At 44.1% G+C, this 16,480-nt stretch overlaps 2 protein-coding genes across 2 annotated transcripts; both read left to right on the top strand.

The window, feature by feature from the left end:
* The first annotated feature begins 1,941 nt into the window (after positions 1-1,941).
* LOC146623250 (formyl peptide receptor 2-like) lies at positions 1,942-3,099 on the top strand. Its single transcript, XM_085364931.1, has one exon. The coding sequence runs from the start codon at positions 1,942-1,944 to the stop codon at positions 3,097-3,099; it is 1,158 nt and encodes a 385-aa protein (XP_085221057.1).
* Positions 3,100-14,810: 11,711 nt separating this feature from the next.
* Positions 14,811-15,986, top strand: LOC146623249 (formyl peptide receptor 2-like). The gene has a single exon (XM_085364930.1). It carries the CDS (start codon positions 14,811-14,813, stop codon positions 15,984-15,986), a length of 1,176 nt encoding a protein of 391 aa, XP_085221056.1.
* The last annotated feature ends 494 nt before the right edge of the window (positions 15,987-16,480 follow it).

The raw sequence follows: 16,480 nt of genomic DNA, 5'->3' as shown, positions 1-16,480 counted from the left end.
CACTGAAGGAACAGTGGGCTGGGAGGTCAGTTTCTTAATCTTAATTATGCAGATTCTCATGACCATTGATCAACAACCACTGACCAAAACCCACCGATCAAAGGCCATGAGCAGTGTTGGGTGTAATGCGTTACTAAGTAACGAGTTACTGTAATTAAATTACTTTTCCACTGAAAAAGTAGAGTAACTAATTACTGTTCATTTTTAGGTATTTTAATTACAGTTACTTACAATGTACTTGTGTTACATTGTAAAATAATTAAACTCGCTGAAATCATTATTTAATTTCAATCATTTGTCTTCTAAATGTAGACGTAAACTCTGCCGCTTTAACATCGCTGTAGTGCAGCTGCACGTCATTTCGTGCCACTTTGCTGCATAGTCGTATTCTAAAGCAGAATATGTAGGACTCGGCTGAAGCGAGTGGCTGTTTTTTGAAATAGAAATATTCCCGTCTCTTCACTTTTCTGAAACAAGCAGACAAGAATATTACAGTAATATGTAAGCTATGTCCTAGGGAGAAAAAAACTATCGGCTGCTGTTAATAGCATGAGTAATCTACTGAAGCGCCTGACACGAGAGCATAGACGAACACTTCTGAGTGATCCTTGTTCATCATCCATGGACAACTCCTGCTAAGCAGGCAAAACCTGATTTTATTTCAGCAGCACAGAAAGCGTCTGAAGGTGATCTTAAAAAAATTATTGCAGTCTATATTGTGGAAGAGATGCTACCGCTGCGTACAGTAGAGTCTCCGTCTTTAAAAAAAAAAAGTATTTATTATTTAAAGAGTTTAATTTCTATTGTTTGCCCGCTCAAGGTTTATAGGGATTTTAAGAAGTATTTAGTTAAATTACTTATTTAGTAATTAAGTTACTTTTCTGACACAGTAATTAGATAAGTCAAACCAGCGTTCCTCCCTGTCCAGGATGAGTACATCCTCATCCTTGAAAGAGTGTCCACTGGCCTGTAGCAGCTTTCTTTTGGCGCCTTCCCAGCTTTGACAAAAGTCCAGCTGGGATAACCACATTTACTCAGGGCCTTCACATCACACGACTGTGTGCGTTAGGGTCCAATCCATACACCGGCCACTCAGCCTTGACAATAAATATAAGACTGAACTCAACAGCATCATTTTTTAACTGAATTTTACTGTTTGTATTGACACTTGTTAACAACATACCAAACATACACTATAATGTTAATTGGTAAATCTATGAACGATTTTTAAATGATCTCTAAAACTATTAGCATATGTGTGTCTTTCATGTCCATCTGATAAGTCAAGTGACTTTTTGTGTAGCAGAAGCACAATGTAGGTAACCACAAATGGGACTCTCTACAGCAAAATATGCAAGAAGGGTACAATAGTTAGCTATAAAATAATACTCTATTAAGACTTGTCATCACAAAAATGTTCATTCAGTTCAGGCAAATGTTGTTGCATTAGTGTGTTCTGAGAAATTACTGTTTTGTTATCTGCTCATTTCTGTATTTGCGTACTGATTCATCTGCAGCTGCAGAAACTGAGAGGGAGGAGAAATCAAAGACAGAGAGCAAGTAGAAGCAGCAACTGATAGAGATCAACTTACAACCACGGCAGACTCTCTCAGCTAAAAAGAGCATGGGGACGGGTAAGTTAATTTAGTCTAGACATATATTACTATTTCTCTTTAAGCAGCAATATGTGAAAGGTTATTTGAGTTCTTGTTAAACTGTTCAAAATGAGCACTCATACCTGTTATTAATTATGTTATTAATCACAAAAGAAACTGAGTTAGATAAATGCAAATATCAACTTGCACACAGAATTCTGTATGTGCATCACAAAAGTAGAAGCTAGTATTGCATAGAACATGTGTTGGAGCCAACTATGAAAATGCATAGCTGTATTTTGTTAATTAAAAATTACTTAATTTGTATAATTTGGCAACAAATGTAATGAAATCCTCTTATTTTATCTGTTCATATAATATATTGTGGAAACATGATTTGTTTAATAAAACATTTTCTTTTTTGCTTTCAGATAACATCACTTTCAATGCAACTCAGTCACCTGAACAAGATGCAGCTTTCACACACATACAAACAGCCTCCATTGTCATCTACTGTGTGATATTTATAGCTGGAACTCTGGGCAATGGCCTTGTTATCTATGTGGCGGGATTCAAAATGCAGAAAACAGTCGACTCGGTTTGGTTTCTCAACCTGGCCATAGCTGACTTCCTCTTCACGGCCTTCCTTATTTTCTCGATCATTTCTCTCTCTCAGAGTCACCGATGGCCTTTTGGAACATTCATGTGCAAGCTCAACACCTTTGTGAGTGTAGTCAACATGTTTGTCAGCATCTTTACTCTGACAGCCATGAGTTTGGATCGTTGTTTGTGTATCTGTGTGGTGGTGTGGGCACACAACAAACGCACAGTCAGCAAAGCTCAGCTTATATCAGCTGGGATCTGGGTGATCGCTGGCGTCTTCAGCACTCCTTATGCCACTTTTCGCACTGCATCAGTGGGGAACGGAGGGGAAAGTTCCTGTGGTTATTCTGCAACAATCAAAGAACACAAATTGACTCTCTGCATTTTTCGCTTTGTTATGGGCTTTGTGATCCCATTCCTGATAATAATGATCTCTTATGTGTCCATTGGTATCCGTGCAATGCGCATGCCGAGAACAAGGAGACGCAGATCTCGCCGGGTCATTTTCTCCATCATTTTTGCATTCTTCATCTGTTGGTTGCCTTTCCACACTTTCAATTTCATAGAATTGAAGTTAGAGCTCCAGGGGATTGTTAGAATGTATGGTCCTCTGACTGTGAGTCTGGCTTTTCTGAACAGCTGCTTGAACCCCATCCTTTATGTTTTCATGTGTGAAGAATTCCAGAAGAAATTTCGACAGTCCATTTGTTTTGTACTCGAGAGTGCACTGGCAGAAGACCATTTGTTATTTCTGTCCACCCGCTCCATGTCATCAACCTTTTCAAAAGCTTCCCAAAAATCAGACACTACTGCCACTTTAGATCGGATCGACCCAGCCATTTATGAAAACATCCCAGAAAGCACAGTAATCATCACTGAGGGGATTCCTAGAACTGAATAAGAGTGCCCCACCAGACAATGAATTTTGAAATGAATCATTGTTTTTTGTTTTACAAATTTACGCTCATGCACAGACATACACAATATTTCCAAAAGTGTTTGCTTGTCTGCCTTCACATGTATATGAACTTGAATGAAATCCCATTCTAATGTATAGTGTTTAAGATGATGTCAGCCCACCCTTCAACTCATTGAGATGTTTAGGAATGTGTTTACCATTCTTCCAGAAGACCACTTGTGAGATTAGACAGCGATGTTGGATGAGAAGGCCTGACTCGCAGTCTCGACTCTAATTCATCGCAAAGATGTTCTATTGAGGTCAGGAACCTGTGCAGGCCAGTCCAGTTCTTCAACACCAAACCCATTCATCCATGTTTTTATGGACACAGTGCTTTGTGCATTCTTGCACAGTCATATTGGAACAGGCAGGGGCCATCCCCAAATTGTTTCAAAAAATTTGGGAGGATTAAATATTCATTACAGTTCCTTTCACTTGGCACAATGCAGTCAGAAAATTACCATTCTCCTGGCAACAACCAAACCCAGACTTATCCATCAGATTTCCAGACTGAGAAGTGTGTTTCATAACTCCAGAGAACCATCAAACAAACTCCAGGGAGTTTCTTTTTTTTTCTTTCATGCTGTCAATTTCCATGATTTGAAATACCATTATGACATTTCATTTTAAATTACTTTCACTTTTTTGTATGTATGTTCCTAACCATGTTTAAACAATATGCATCATACTCTTACACGAGAGCTGTGTCTTTTTATTGATCATTAAGGGTTTTTTGATCAACCTGTTAATAAAAACATGCTGATGTTGTCTGCATGACAAAACTGGCTTACACTCTGCATACTCTTCTTTTATTTCACTGGATATTTATAAGGCTGTATACTTTATGCCACAGTGTAGTATTGAACACACTATGCAAATTGAAAAATAAAAGGAATCCTTATATATATATATATATATATATATATATATATATATATATATATATATATATATATATATAAATCCTTTAAAATTATAACCAACAGATTAACACATTAGATTTTTGTAGGCTATTAAACTATGAAATACAGTCAAAGAACTAGAGATAGCCTCCGCTTATTATAGGTTTGTTATTGCACGGATGAGCTGTGCCCTTCTCAATTAGGACTTGTGGTTGTTGCAAAATCAAAATGGTATTGCCTCACTATTCGTTCTGAGACTAAAAATAAAATTAAGTCAAGAATTATTTTTTTTAAAAATGGCTACTAAACACATTCTTCTTACACAAGGATAGATGTAGAACTGCAAAGCAAAAAATAAATACCGTAATAGGTATGATGGCTCCGGCCTTGTTATTGATTGGTGGGCATGTTTTTGTTTACTATTTTAATTTCCTCATTAACCGCTCCTCCCATCCACTGAAAGAAAACCTGTTTAGTATACGGTTTATATTACATTCTTCTTATAAGCAGGACAGAGGAGAGAAGAAAAGGTGCGGAGTGTCATGGTCCTGCGACCATGACTCAGTGACTTTGTGTTTGTGTTCTTTTTTGTTATTATTCTCTTTATTATTCATGGGCTGTTTTGGGATGGTTTGTGTTTTGGGATTTTAGATACTGGGTTCTGGGTTTGTGCTCCCTCTATTGGTCCCTGGTGTTAGTGTTCCCCTGTCTCGTCAGGTTAATCAGGTCCAGCTGTTTCCCCCCACCTGTGTGTGATTTCCCAGTGTCTCTCTGTGTACTTATAGTGTGTGTTTTCCTCTGCTCCTCGTCGCGTCGTCTGTGTTCATACCCGGTGAATCCCCTGCGTGCTCTCCCTGCTGTTCTCCCTTCATGTTCAGGTTTGCCACTCCCTTTGTGTAGTTTCTCCCAGTTTAGTTCGTCCTTAGTTCTGTTTGCCATCTCCACTTTATGTTCAGTATTGTCAATAAATCACCTTCACATCTAAGGAAGCGCTGCGTTTGAGTCCTCCTTTCCACTCTTCACACGGCCGCTGCCCCGAGCCGTGACAGTACGACGCGACCACAAGATGGACCCAGCAGCGCTTAATCCGTCCAGGGAGCTACGGGAGACGCTCATCGATGCCACACAGGAGCTGATCGACCTGTGGCTGGAAAGCCCGGGTGGCACGTCCCAGCGCGCTATAGAGAGGCGGCTACAGCGTCTGGTGACCGGTCTCCCGTGGCTTCTGGACTCGCTCTGTTCGTGGGAGCGGGAGTTTCTCCTTTTGGACCTTGGACTTCACCCCCCGTCTGCATTTACTTTCGAGCAGCCCGAGGCGGTGAGTGAGCGGGATGCATTGGCTTCCCCAGATTCCGGGACTTTGTTTTCTGGGGCTATTCAGAGCGGGATGGGAGACTGTACGGGTCGCTTACCTACCTTCGTGGTAACAGATCCTTCGCAAGTGGGCGTGTACAAACCCTCTGGAAAACCGACAGACTCTGTCTCTGCCGCTCCCTCCGAGCCAGGACTGTATCGCCATTCTCCGGCTCAGTTCTGTGTCCAGCCACAAGCTTCCAGGTCTGCAGCTCAACCGTTAGCCTCCCTAAGGGCACAATTACCTGTTCTGCCGCCGCTCCAGTTAGCCACTCAGCCACCACCACCGCTAGCATCGCTACAACCCATAGTTCAGTTAATGGCTGAGTCACAACATTCATACTGTTTTTCCACCGCTGTTTCACTACGGACCTGTTCCCCAAAAGCTGGCAACATTAGAGACTATTGCTCACTCCGGGGCTTCCCCAGAGGCTGGGTTACTGCCCTCAGCTTACTCTGGACCCCTGGAGGCCAAGATGCCAGCTGTGAACTGCACCGGGCTGTCACTGCCTGAGCAGGGTCAGTGCTCTGCGCAGCTGCAGCCCTCCTTATGTGTGCCAGAGGCCCACGTGCCTACTGGTTTTGTTTCATGTGTGCCAGAGGCCCATGTGCCTACTGGTTTTGTTTCATGTGTGCCAGAGGCCCATGTGCCTACTGGTTTTGTTTCATGTGTGCCGGGGGCCCCGGTGCCCACTGGTTCTGCGGCTGTTTTCGCTGGGGGGCCCGAGGAGCCCGTCCAGCTTCCTGTTTCGCCTGCTGGGGGGCCCGAGGAGCCCGTCCAGCCTCCTGCTTCGCTAGCTGGGGGGCCCGAGGAGCCCGTCCAGCCTCATGCCACACTGGCTGCCACGTCGGCTGGGGGGCCCGAGGAGCCCGTCCAGCCTCCTGCTTCGCTAGCTGGGGGGCCCGAGGAGCCCGTCCAGCCTCGTGCCACACTGGCTGCCACGTCGGCTGGGGGGCCCGAGGAGACCGTCCAGCCTCCTGCTTCGCCCGCTGGGGGGCCCGAGGAGCCCGTCCAGCCTCCTGTTTCGCTAGCTGGGGGGCCCGAGGAGCCCGTCCAGCCTCATGCCACACTGGCTGCCACGTCGGCTGGGGGGCCCGAGGAGCCCGTCCAGCCTCCTGCTTCTTTGGCTGGGGGGCCCGAGGAGCCCGTCCAGCCTCATGCCACACCGGCTGCCACGTCAGCTGGGGGGCCCGAGGATCCCGTCTGGCCACCTGTGGCTGCTTCTCCACCTGTGGCTGCTTCTCCACCTGTGGCTGCTTCTCCACCTGTGGCTGCAGCGCCGCCTCCTGCAGTACCATCACCTGCAGCGCTACCACCTGCTACTGCCACGCCTCAGCCTGAAGCTTCATCCTCGCCTGGCCCGGCTTCATCCTCGCCTGGCCCGGCTTCATTCTCGCCTGGTCCTGGCCCGGCTTCATTCTCGCCTGGTCCTGGTCCGGCTTCATCCTCGCCTGGTCCAGCTTTGGCTTCATCCTCGCCTGGTCCAGCTTCAGCTTCATCCTCGTCTGGTCCAGCTTCAGCTTCATCCTCGTCTGGTCCAGCCTTCGTGTCTGCATCCTCGTCTGTTCCAGCCTTCGTGTCAGCATCCGCATCATCGCCTGCAGCGGCGTCTTCGGCATCCGCATCATCGCCTGCAGCGGCGTCTTCAGCATCTTCGCCCGCTGCGGCCCCGGCTTCCGTGCCTTCGGCCTCGCCTGGCCCAGCCTCGTTTGGGTCTGGAGCTTATATAAGTGCGCATGCGCCAACCAGCGTGCAGCCTGTTACAGTCGCTCCTGCTTTTCTCTTAGTTTAGCTCTTTTTTCTTACGTATTCTTTTTTTTTTTCTGACTTGTATTTTCCTCCGTTTTCTATCTCTTACTCAATCATGTGGATTGAGAGAGTTTTTGTTCTTCTGGTGGCCGTGGAACTGTTACTTTTATCATGGAACGGGACCGCGGCACATCTCCTACACGCACGGACTGTTTACTCCAGAGATCAGCTGATCGCCCTGATGCCGGCCGGCTCGCTGGCCAGGCCCGCAGAAGTGCCCCCAGAAGTACCAGCTGAAATTTGGAGGAAAACACATCGGGGATGCAGAGGTCAAGGACAGAAGAGAAGAAAAAAGGTGACGGTGAGACAGCGGAGGCTCGAAGCGAGGAGGAGGTTTAAACCGTGTCTGCCGTCTATCGTGATGGGAAATGTGCGATCGTTGGCAAGTAAAATCGACGAGCTCTCAGCACTGGTACGGAGTCAGAGGGAATACCGAGAGTGTAGCCTGATGTGTTTCACCGAATCATGGCTGCACCAGGTCATTCCCGATGAGAATGCTTCCGTGGAAGGCTTCCACACTGTTCGGGCGGACAGGGACAGCATCGCTAGCGGTAAGCGTAAAGGAGGTGGGCTTGCTGTTTTAGTTAACAACCGGTGGTGTAACCCTGCCAACATAACAATCAAAGAAAGGATTTGTTGCCCGGACACTGAACTGTGTGCTGTTGGACTCAGGCCGTATTATTTACCCAGGGAATTCTCTCACGTCATCTTGGTGGCTGTTTATGTTCCCCCCTCTGCTAACCCCACAGCTGCATGTGACACTATCCACTCTGCCATAGCTCGGCTACAGACTCTGCACCCGAGTGCCTTTATTGTGATCTCGGGTGACTTCAACCATGTATCACTGGACAATACACTACCAACATTCAAACAATATGTGGACTGTCCCACCAGGGGAGAGAAAACTTTAGACTTACTGTATGCTAACGTCAAGGATGCATACAGCTCCTCCTCCCTCCCCCCACTTGGTAGGTCAGATCATAACCTGATTCACCTCACCCCCCGCTATGTGCCAATTGTGAGGAGGGAACCTGTGACCACCAGGACTGTTAGGAGGTGGTCAGAGGAGGCAATAGCGGAACTACAGGGCTGTTTCGAGGTGACCGACTGGGAAACACTCTGTGAGCCTCACGCCGAGGACATCAATGGGCTTACTGAGTGTATCACAGACTACATAACTTTCTGCACCGACTCCATTGTTCCAGCTCAGACTGTTCATTGTTACCCAAATAACAAGCCGTGGGTGACTAAGGACATCAAAGCCCTCCTCAACAACAAGAAGAGGGCTTTCAGAGGGGGCAACAAAGAGGAGGTGAGGAAGGTCCAGGTGTTACTAAAGGACAAGATCAGAGAGGCTAAGGACAATTACAGGAGGAAGCTGGAGTGGAAACTCCAGCAGAACAGCATGAGAGAGGTGTGGAGGGGCATGAAGACCATCACTGGATTCAGGCCAACCAACAGCAGGGGAGCTGAGGGAGGTGAGAATAGAGCCGACGAGTTGAATCTGTTTTTCAATAGATTCGACACCACAGTGTCTGCTCCCACCCCCACAACCTCACCTGCAGTCAGCCTGGAATCCAGAGCCACACCACTGTGCCAGCCTCTCTCTTCACATGTTGCCTCCTGTGAGATTCCTGACACCCCTCCCCCACCCATCACCTTCACTCAATACCAGGTTGAGATGCAAATGAGGAGACTTCACTCAGGCAAGTCTGCTGGACCAGACGGAGTGAGTCCCCTTGTCCTCAAGGCCTGTGCCCCCCAGCTGTGTGGAGTCTTTCATAAACTGTTTATGCTGAGTCTGAGTCTGCAGAGGGTCCCGGTGATGTGGAAGACATCATGCCTCGTCCCTGTACCAAAGACGCCTCGTCCCAGTGGCCCCCAGGATTACAGGCCCGTGGCACTGACCTCCCACATCATGAAGACCCTGGAAAGGCTCATCCTGGACCAGCTGCGACCCATAGTAAGACCACATCTGGATCCCCTTCAGTTCGCTTATCAGCCTCGTCTCGGAACAGAGGACGCCATCATCTACCTGCTCAATCGTGTCTACACCCATCTGGACCAGCCGGCGAGCACTGTGAGGGTCATGTTTTTTGACTTTTCCAGTGCTTTCAACACCATCAGGCCGACCCTCCTGGGTGATAAGTTAGCAGCGATGCAGGTGGATGCTTCTCTGGTGTCCTGGATTGTTGATTACCTGACAGGAAGACCACAATATGTACGTCTCCCACAGTGTGTGTCTGACAAGGTGATTAGCAACACAGGGGCACCACAGGGGACTGTCCTCTCCCCCTTCCTCTTCACCCTCTACACCACAGACTTCAGCCACTGCACAGAGACCTGCCATCTTCAGAAGTTTTCTGATGACTCTGCAGTGGTTGGATGCATCAGCAGGGATGATGAGACAGAGTACCGGGCTGTGGTCGACTCCTTTGTCACGTGGTGTGAGCAGAATCATCTGCAGCTCAACGTGGCAAAGACCAAGGAACTGATCGTGGACTTCAGGAAGACCAGGAAACACTTGACCCCTGTTTCAATCCAGGGGGTCAGTGTTGACATTGTGGAGGACTATAAATACCTTGGAGTACACATTGACAATACACTGGACTGGGCTAAAAACACCACAGCACTTTACAGGAAGGGCCAGAGTCGTCTCTATTTTTTGAGGCGACTGAGGTCCTTCAACATCTGCCAGAAAATGCTGAGGATTTTCTATGAGTCTGTGGTGGCCAGTGCGATCCTCTATGCTGTTGCATGCTGGGGGAGCAGGCTGAGGGTCGCAGATGCCAACAGACTTAATAAACTGATCCGTAAGGCCAGCAATGTTGTGGGGATGGAGCTGGACTCCCTCAAGGTGGTGTCGGAGAGGCGGATGCTGTCCAAGATAAAGACAATGTTGGATAACACCTCCCACCCACTCCATGACATGTTGGTCAGTCACAGGAGCTCGTTCAGTGAGAGACTGAGATTACCGAAAAGCACCACTGAACGACACAGGAAATCATTCCTGCCTGTGGCCATCTCCCTGTACAACGCATCCACTTAACACACTGTTTGCTGCTACAACTACACATGTTTCTTTTCCAAATATTTATTTATAAGTGACTTATGTATGTATGTATGTATATATATGTATATATTGTACTATTCTTAGTTAGCGTATTGTCTGTCTTGTCTTAATGTTGGTTTAAAATGGAGCACTGTAACAAAAAATAATTTCCCCCAGGGATCAATAAAGTATTCTGATTCTGATTCTGATTCTGATTCTGATAAACGGCCGTTTTCTGGACCGCTGGCTAGGCTACTGGCCGGGCGCCAGTAGCCTAGCCTAGCCTAGCCAATGGCGGCCGCCATTGCCTGAGCGGCCGCCGTTGCCTTCCGCACGGCCGGCGCCCGGACCGCCATTGCCTGAGCGGCCGCCGTTGCCTTCCGCACGGCCGGCCCCGGACCCTCTTCGCCTGAACTGTTCCATCCTGGCCTCCTGTGTTATCGGGCCCCAGGCCGGCCACCTGAACTGTGTTTTGGACTCTGCTCCCCTGTGAGTTTTGTGTACCTTTTTTTTTTTTTTTGGAACTCTGGGGCCTCCATCTTTGGTCATGGCCCGGTCCCTCCGTCCTGGGGCCCCTGCCGCCCGCCCGGATCTGGTGGTGTGTTTCTGTGGCTGTCGGGGGCCAGCCCTTGAGGGGGGGGTACTGTCATGGTCCTGCGACCATGACTCAGTGACTTTGTGTTTGTGTTCTTTTTTGTTATTATTCTCTTTATTATTCATGGGCTGTTTTGGGATGGTTTGTGTTTTGGGATTTTAGATACTGGGTTCTGGGTTTGTGCTCCCTCTATTGGTCCCTGGTGTTAGTGTTCCCCTGTCTCGTCAGGTTAATCAGGTCCAGCTGTTTCCCCCCACCTGTGTGTGATTTCCCAGTGTCTCTCTGTGTACTTATAGTGTGTGTTTTCCTCTGCTCCTCGTCGCGTCGTCTGTGTTCATACCCGGTGAATCCCCTGCGTGCTCTCCCTGCTGTTCTCCCTTCATGTTCAGGTTTGCCACTCCCTTTGTGTAGTTTCTCCCAGTTTAGTTCGTCCTTAGTTCTGTTTGCCATCTCCACTTTATGTTCAGTATTGTCAATAAATCACCTTCACATCTAAGGAAGCGCTGCGTTTGAGTCCTCCTTTCCACTCTTCACACGGCCGCTGTCCCGAGCCGTGACACGGAGAGTAGAGGAGCTGAACAACGAGATACCAAAATAACAGGAAAGAAGTTATGAGACCAGGGCAGGTAAAATTTTAAAACTTAACTAGATAAATACTTTCTCAAATTAATACTTCATCGACATTCTAACATTTTTTTTTAAGTTTTATTCCTGCTGCTTAATTTTTTTATTGCATCAAACAAGAAGAACTCAAATTGAACTTTTTATTGTTTACTGTTTATTTCTGAATCATTCTAAGAATTCAATCTTTAGTGTTCATAATGTTTGAGATGTTATATGAATTATACTATAAAATGTTTTGTTTATTTGTTTATTTGTTTATTTATAAGGAACCCCATTAGCTTCCACAACAGTGGTTGCTAGTCTTCCTGGGGCCCAAGCCATCAAATATCTCCAAATAAAATGTTACAACAATTAGATCTACAGTAAAGTTTTACAATACTGAAATGTAAACATGTGAATATTAAAAATTATATAAAAGCAGAAAAACAAAACACTCAAACAAAATACACAATTTCCATTACAAGTGATATTACCCTCTACAATTTTTACAAATACATTAAAAACTGCCTAAATAGGCTTTTAGGTGATTTTTAAAATTATGAATTGAAGCCAATTCTCTTATTGCCTCAGGCAACTTATTCCACTGAAACGATGCTCTGAATATAACAGAGTTTTTCAAAAAGTTACTTTTAACACGAGGAATTACTAAATTGTGGTTGTTTGAGAATCGTGTGGCATGATTATGAATTTCATCTGGATACTGCAACTGAGCACAAAAAAAGTGTGATGTGTTTAACAGTATTGTTTTCTTTAAAAATACAAGTAAGCCATAGTATAATTTAGCTTGTACAGAAAGCCAAGAAAGTTTATCATGCATTTTGTCAATACTTGTATAGTATGAACACCTTAACACTAATCTGGCCGCCCTATTTTGGACTAACTGAAGTCTATTCAGATCTGTCTTATTAGCTGCAGACCAGATGATTGAGCAGTACTCTAGATGAGATAATACTAATGCGTTAATGACATCTTTCATAACTGAAGAAGTAATATAAAAGGAGCATTTCCTAGCTATAGCTATGCCCTGTCCCATTTTCTTAATAACAGAATTGATGTGCTGAGACCATGAAAGGTGGTGGTTTATGGTAACACCAAGTAATTTAATCTGGGTGACCTGTTCTAATGCCGATCCAGCTATGGAAAGATTTAGTTGTGGACTGTTGATTAAACGTGCTCTACTTCCTATTAACATGGATTTGGATTTAGTCACATTTATAATCATGTTGTTTTTACTTATCCAATCAAACACATTCAGCAAATCTAGTTGTAATACGCTTGTCAATTCAGAGTGGCTACTGGCTGAATAAAACATGGTGGAATCATCAGCGTACATTACAAGATGAGATTTATCCAGGACATACGGCAAATCATTTGTAAAAACTGAGTAGAGAAGTGGACCGAGGCAGCTGCCTTGGGGTAGACCACAGTTCATTTCGCGGCCCTCTGAGAAATAACCATTATAATAAACCTTTTGCCTTCTTCCAGACAGATAACTTTCCATCCAGCACAAAGCAGTAATTTTAAAAAAACTTTAAAGAGGTGTTGTTATCAAAGGAAAATCCAAAACATTTCAGAGCTGGGCTAAGGGCTCAGTGTTTCAAAACCCTAACAACCCCCCTGGTATAAAGTAACAAATTTACTAAGAAATAAGAATAACTGAATATGTGATTAAGAAAAAAGCAAAACTAATAAATTAATAAATAAACAGAAGAACATCATAAAAACGCACTCCTGTAACGAGCTGTCATTTAGGATGGCACCGTGGTAGTAGAATCGTGAAATGGACACTTGTGGCAATGATTCTGATATATGACAATTTATGTCATCTTTTTCAATGATATTACTGAAGTCAAGTACTCGGTGCAGAGTTCAGAAATTACAAAAGAAATAGCAAGATCGTATCAATAAATTATAAACAAACCACTATTAATGCAAATGATTACCCAGTGCCATGTGCAGAAAGTAATGATATACATGGTCAGAGGGCCCGGTGGCGCCAGTGTCCGGCAGCCTCGCCTCTGTCAGTGCGCCCCAGAGCGGCTGTGGCTACAATGTAGCTTGCCATCACCAGTGTGTGAATGTGTGTGTGAATGGGTGGATGACTGAATGTGTAAAGTGCTTTGGGGTCCTTAGGGACTGGTAAAGCGCTATACAAATACAGGCCATTTACCATTTACCATTTACATAGTACTGGTATACACTGTTAAATGCATGACCACCGAGAAAAATCAACTGCTTGAGACATATGGTATTCTATTATTTGAAAAGTGTCCTTGGGCACCTCTACTTAGTTCTATCTGAACATCTAGATCAACCAGATAATTACAGCTAATGTGCAAACACACAGAAACTTTCCAACACGTGTGCAGGAAGCATTACTGTGTTTTTAAAGCACAGCTAATGCTAACAAAGAAGCAAAAGCATATTTACATTTTTTCCATCTCTGCACCAGTGACTACTTCCATACAAAATCAATAATATACAGTTTTACTGTTTGCATCGACACTTAATAACAACAGTCTTTGCCAAACAGCCACTTTAATGTTATTTGGTGAATCTTTATGCAATAAACTCTTACATTTTTAGCACTTCTTTGTCTTTTGTGTTCATCTGATAAGCCAAAGAGTGTCTGTAAGGGTGCATGAATGTGAGTACAGTGCAGCACAAGAACGATGTAGCTAACCACGATCGGTGATTGTCTACAGTGATATATGTACAACATTGGCACAATATACAGATATAAATAATACTCTTGTAAGATTTGTCCAACCTTTTGAGCGTCATCACAAAAATGTTCATTCAGTTCAGGCAAATGTTGTTGCATTAGTGTGTTCTGAGAAATTACTGTTTTGTTATCTGCTCATTTCTGTATTTGCATACTGCTTCATCTGCAGCTGCAAAAACTGAGAGGGCAGCGTTATCAAAGACAGAGAGCAAGTAGAAGCAGCAACTGATAGAGATCAACTTACAACCACGGCAGACTCTCTCAGCTAAAAAGAGCATGGGGACGGGTAAGTTAATTTAGTCTAGACATATATTACTATTTCTCTTTAAGCGGCAATATGTGAAAGGTTATTTGAGTTCTTGTTAAACTGTTCAAAATGAGCACTCATACCTGTTATTAATTATGTTATTAATCACAAAAGAAACTGAGTTAGATAAATGCAAATATCAACTTGCACACAGAATTCTGTATGTGCATCACAAAAGTAGAAGCTAGTATTGCATAGAACATGTGTTGGAGCCAACTATGAAAATGCATAGCTGTATTTTGTTAATTAAAAATTACTTAATTTGTATAATTTGGCAACAAATGTAATGAAATCCAATTTTATCTGTTCATATAATATATTGTGGAAACATGATTTGTTTAATAAAACATTTTCTTTTTTGCTTTCAGATAACATCACTTTCAATGCAACTCAGTCACCTGAACAAGATGCAGCTTTCACACACATACAAACAGCCTCCATTGTCATCTACTGTGTGATATTTATAGCTGGAACTCTGGGCAATGGCCTTGTTATCTATGTGGCGGGATTCAAAATGCAGAAAACAGTCGACTCGGTTTGGTTTCTCAACCTGGCCATAGCTGACTTCCTCTTCACGGCCTTCCTGATTTTCTCGATCATTTCTCTCTCTCAGAGTCACCGATGGCCTTTTGGACAATTCATGTGCAAGCTCAACAACTTTGTCACTTTAGTCAACATGTTTGCCAGCATTTTTACTCTGACAGCTATGAGTGCTGATCGTTGTTTGTCCATCTGGGTGGTGGTGTGGGCACACAACAAGCGCACAGTCTGCAAAGCTCGGCTCATATGTGTTGGTATCTGGGTGACTGCTGCGATCTGCAGCACTCCTTATGCCACTTTTCGCACTGCATCAGTGGGGAACGGAGGGGAAAGTTCCTGTGGTTATTCTGCAACAATCAAAGAACACAAATTGACTCTCGACATTTTTCGCTTTGTTATGGGCTTTGTGATCCCATTCCTGATAATAGTGATCTCTTATGTGTCCATTGGTATCCGTGCAATGCGCATGCCGAGAACAAGGAGACGCAGATCTCGCCGGGTCATTTTCTCCATCATTTTTACATTCTTCATCTGTTGGTTGCCTTTCCACATTTTCAATTTCATAGAATTGAAGTTAGAGCTCCAGGGGATTGTTAGAATGTATGGTCCTCTGACTGTGAGTCTGGCTTTTCTGAACAGCTGCTTGAACCCCATCCTTTATGTTTTCATGTGTGAAGAATTCCAGAAGAAATTTCGACAGTCCATTTGTTTTGTACTCGAGAGTGCACTGGCAGAAGACCATTTGTTATTTCTGTCCACCCGCTCCATGTCATCAACCTTTTCAAAAGCTTCCCAAAAATCAGACATTGCTGCCACTTTAGATCAGATCGACCCAGCCATTTATGAAAACATCCCAGAAAGCACAGTAATCATCACTGAGGGGATTCCTAGAACTGAAGAAGAGTGCCCCACCAGACAATGAATTTTGAAATGAATCATTGTTTTTTGTTTTACAAATTTACGCTCATGAACAGACATACACAATATAATTTGCTCGTCTGCCTTCACATGTATATGGACTTGAATGAAACCCTCATTTATTCATGTAATGAATTTTACATCAATTGCTAATGAATTTTATTGCATTAAATGGTTTTTTGCTTTTTGTTTTTTTAAACTTTAAACTCTTTCACAGAAATATAAAATGTCAGCTTGTTAGTATGGTACTTATCTATTGTTGCACAGACAGAGAATATCCCACTATGCTTACTATATTTACTTATAATAGTAAGAAAGAGGAGTTACAATTTTAATTAGTCAGAATACGTTAAAACTTATGCGTGCTGCATCTCTGCATTAAAATTCACTAAAACTATTTAACATATGAATGGTTTTTTTGTGTTGTTTGTTTTGTTTTCTGTTTTTTTACTTTGATGCTGTCATTTTTCCATGATTTGGATTTCATCATTAAATTAA

The sequence above is a fragment of the Diplotaxodon limnothrissa genome, linkage group LG11 (assembly GCF_057381915.1).
Source record: "Diplotaxodon limnothrissa isolate DT_005_m linkage group LG11, D_limnothrissa_male_GT1.1, whole genome shotgun sequence".
Lineage (NCBI taxonomy): Eukaryota > Metazoa > Chordata > Actinopteri > Cichliformes > Cichlidae > Diplotaxodon > Diplotaxodon limnothrissa.
Note: the sequence above shows the minus strand (reverse complement) of the source record. Positions and strands in the feature narration are given on the sequence as shown.

Excerpts from the sequence above, each read along its gene's own strand:
- LOC146623250 (XM_085364931.1), top strand. The coding sequence starts at position 1,942 with ATGAAATCCTCTTATTTTATCTGTTCATATAATATATTGTGGAAACAT.
- LOC146623249 (XM_085364930.1), top strand. The coding sequence starts at position 14,811 with ATGAAATCCAATTTTATCTGTTCATATAATATATTGTGGAAACATGAT.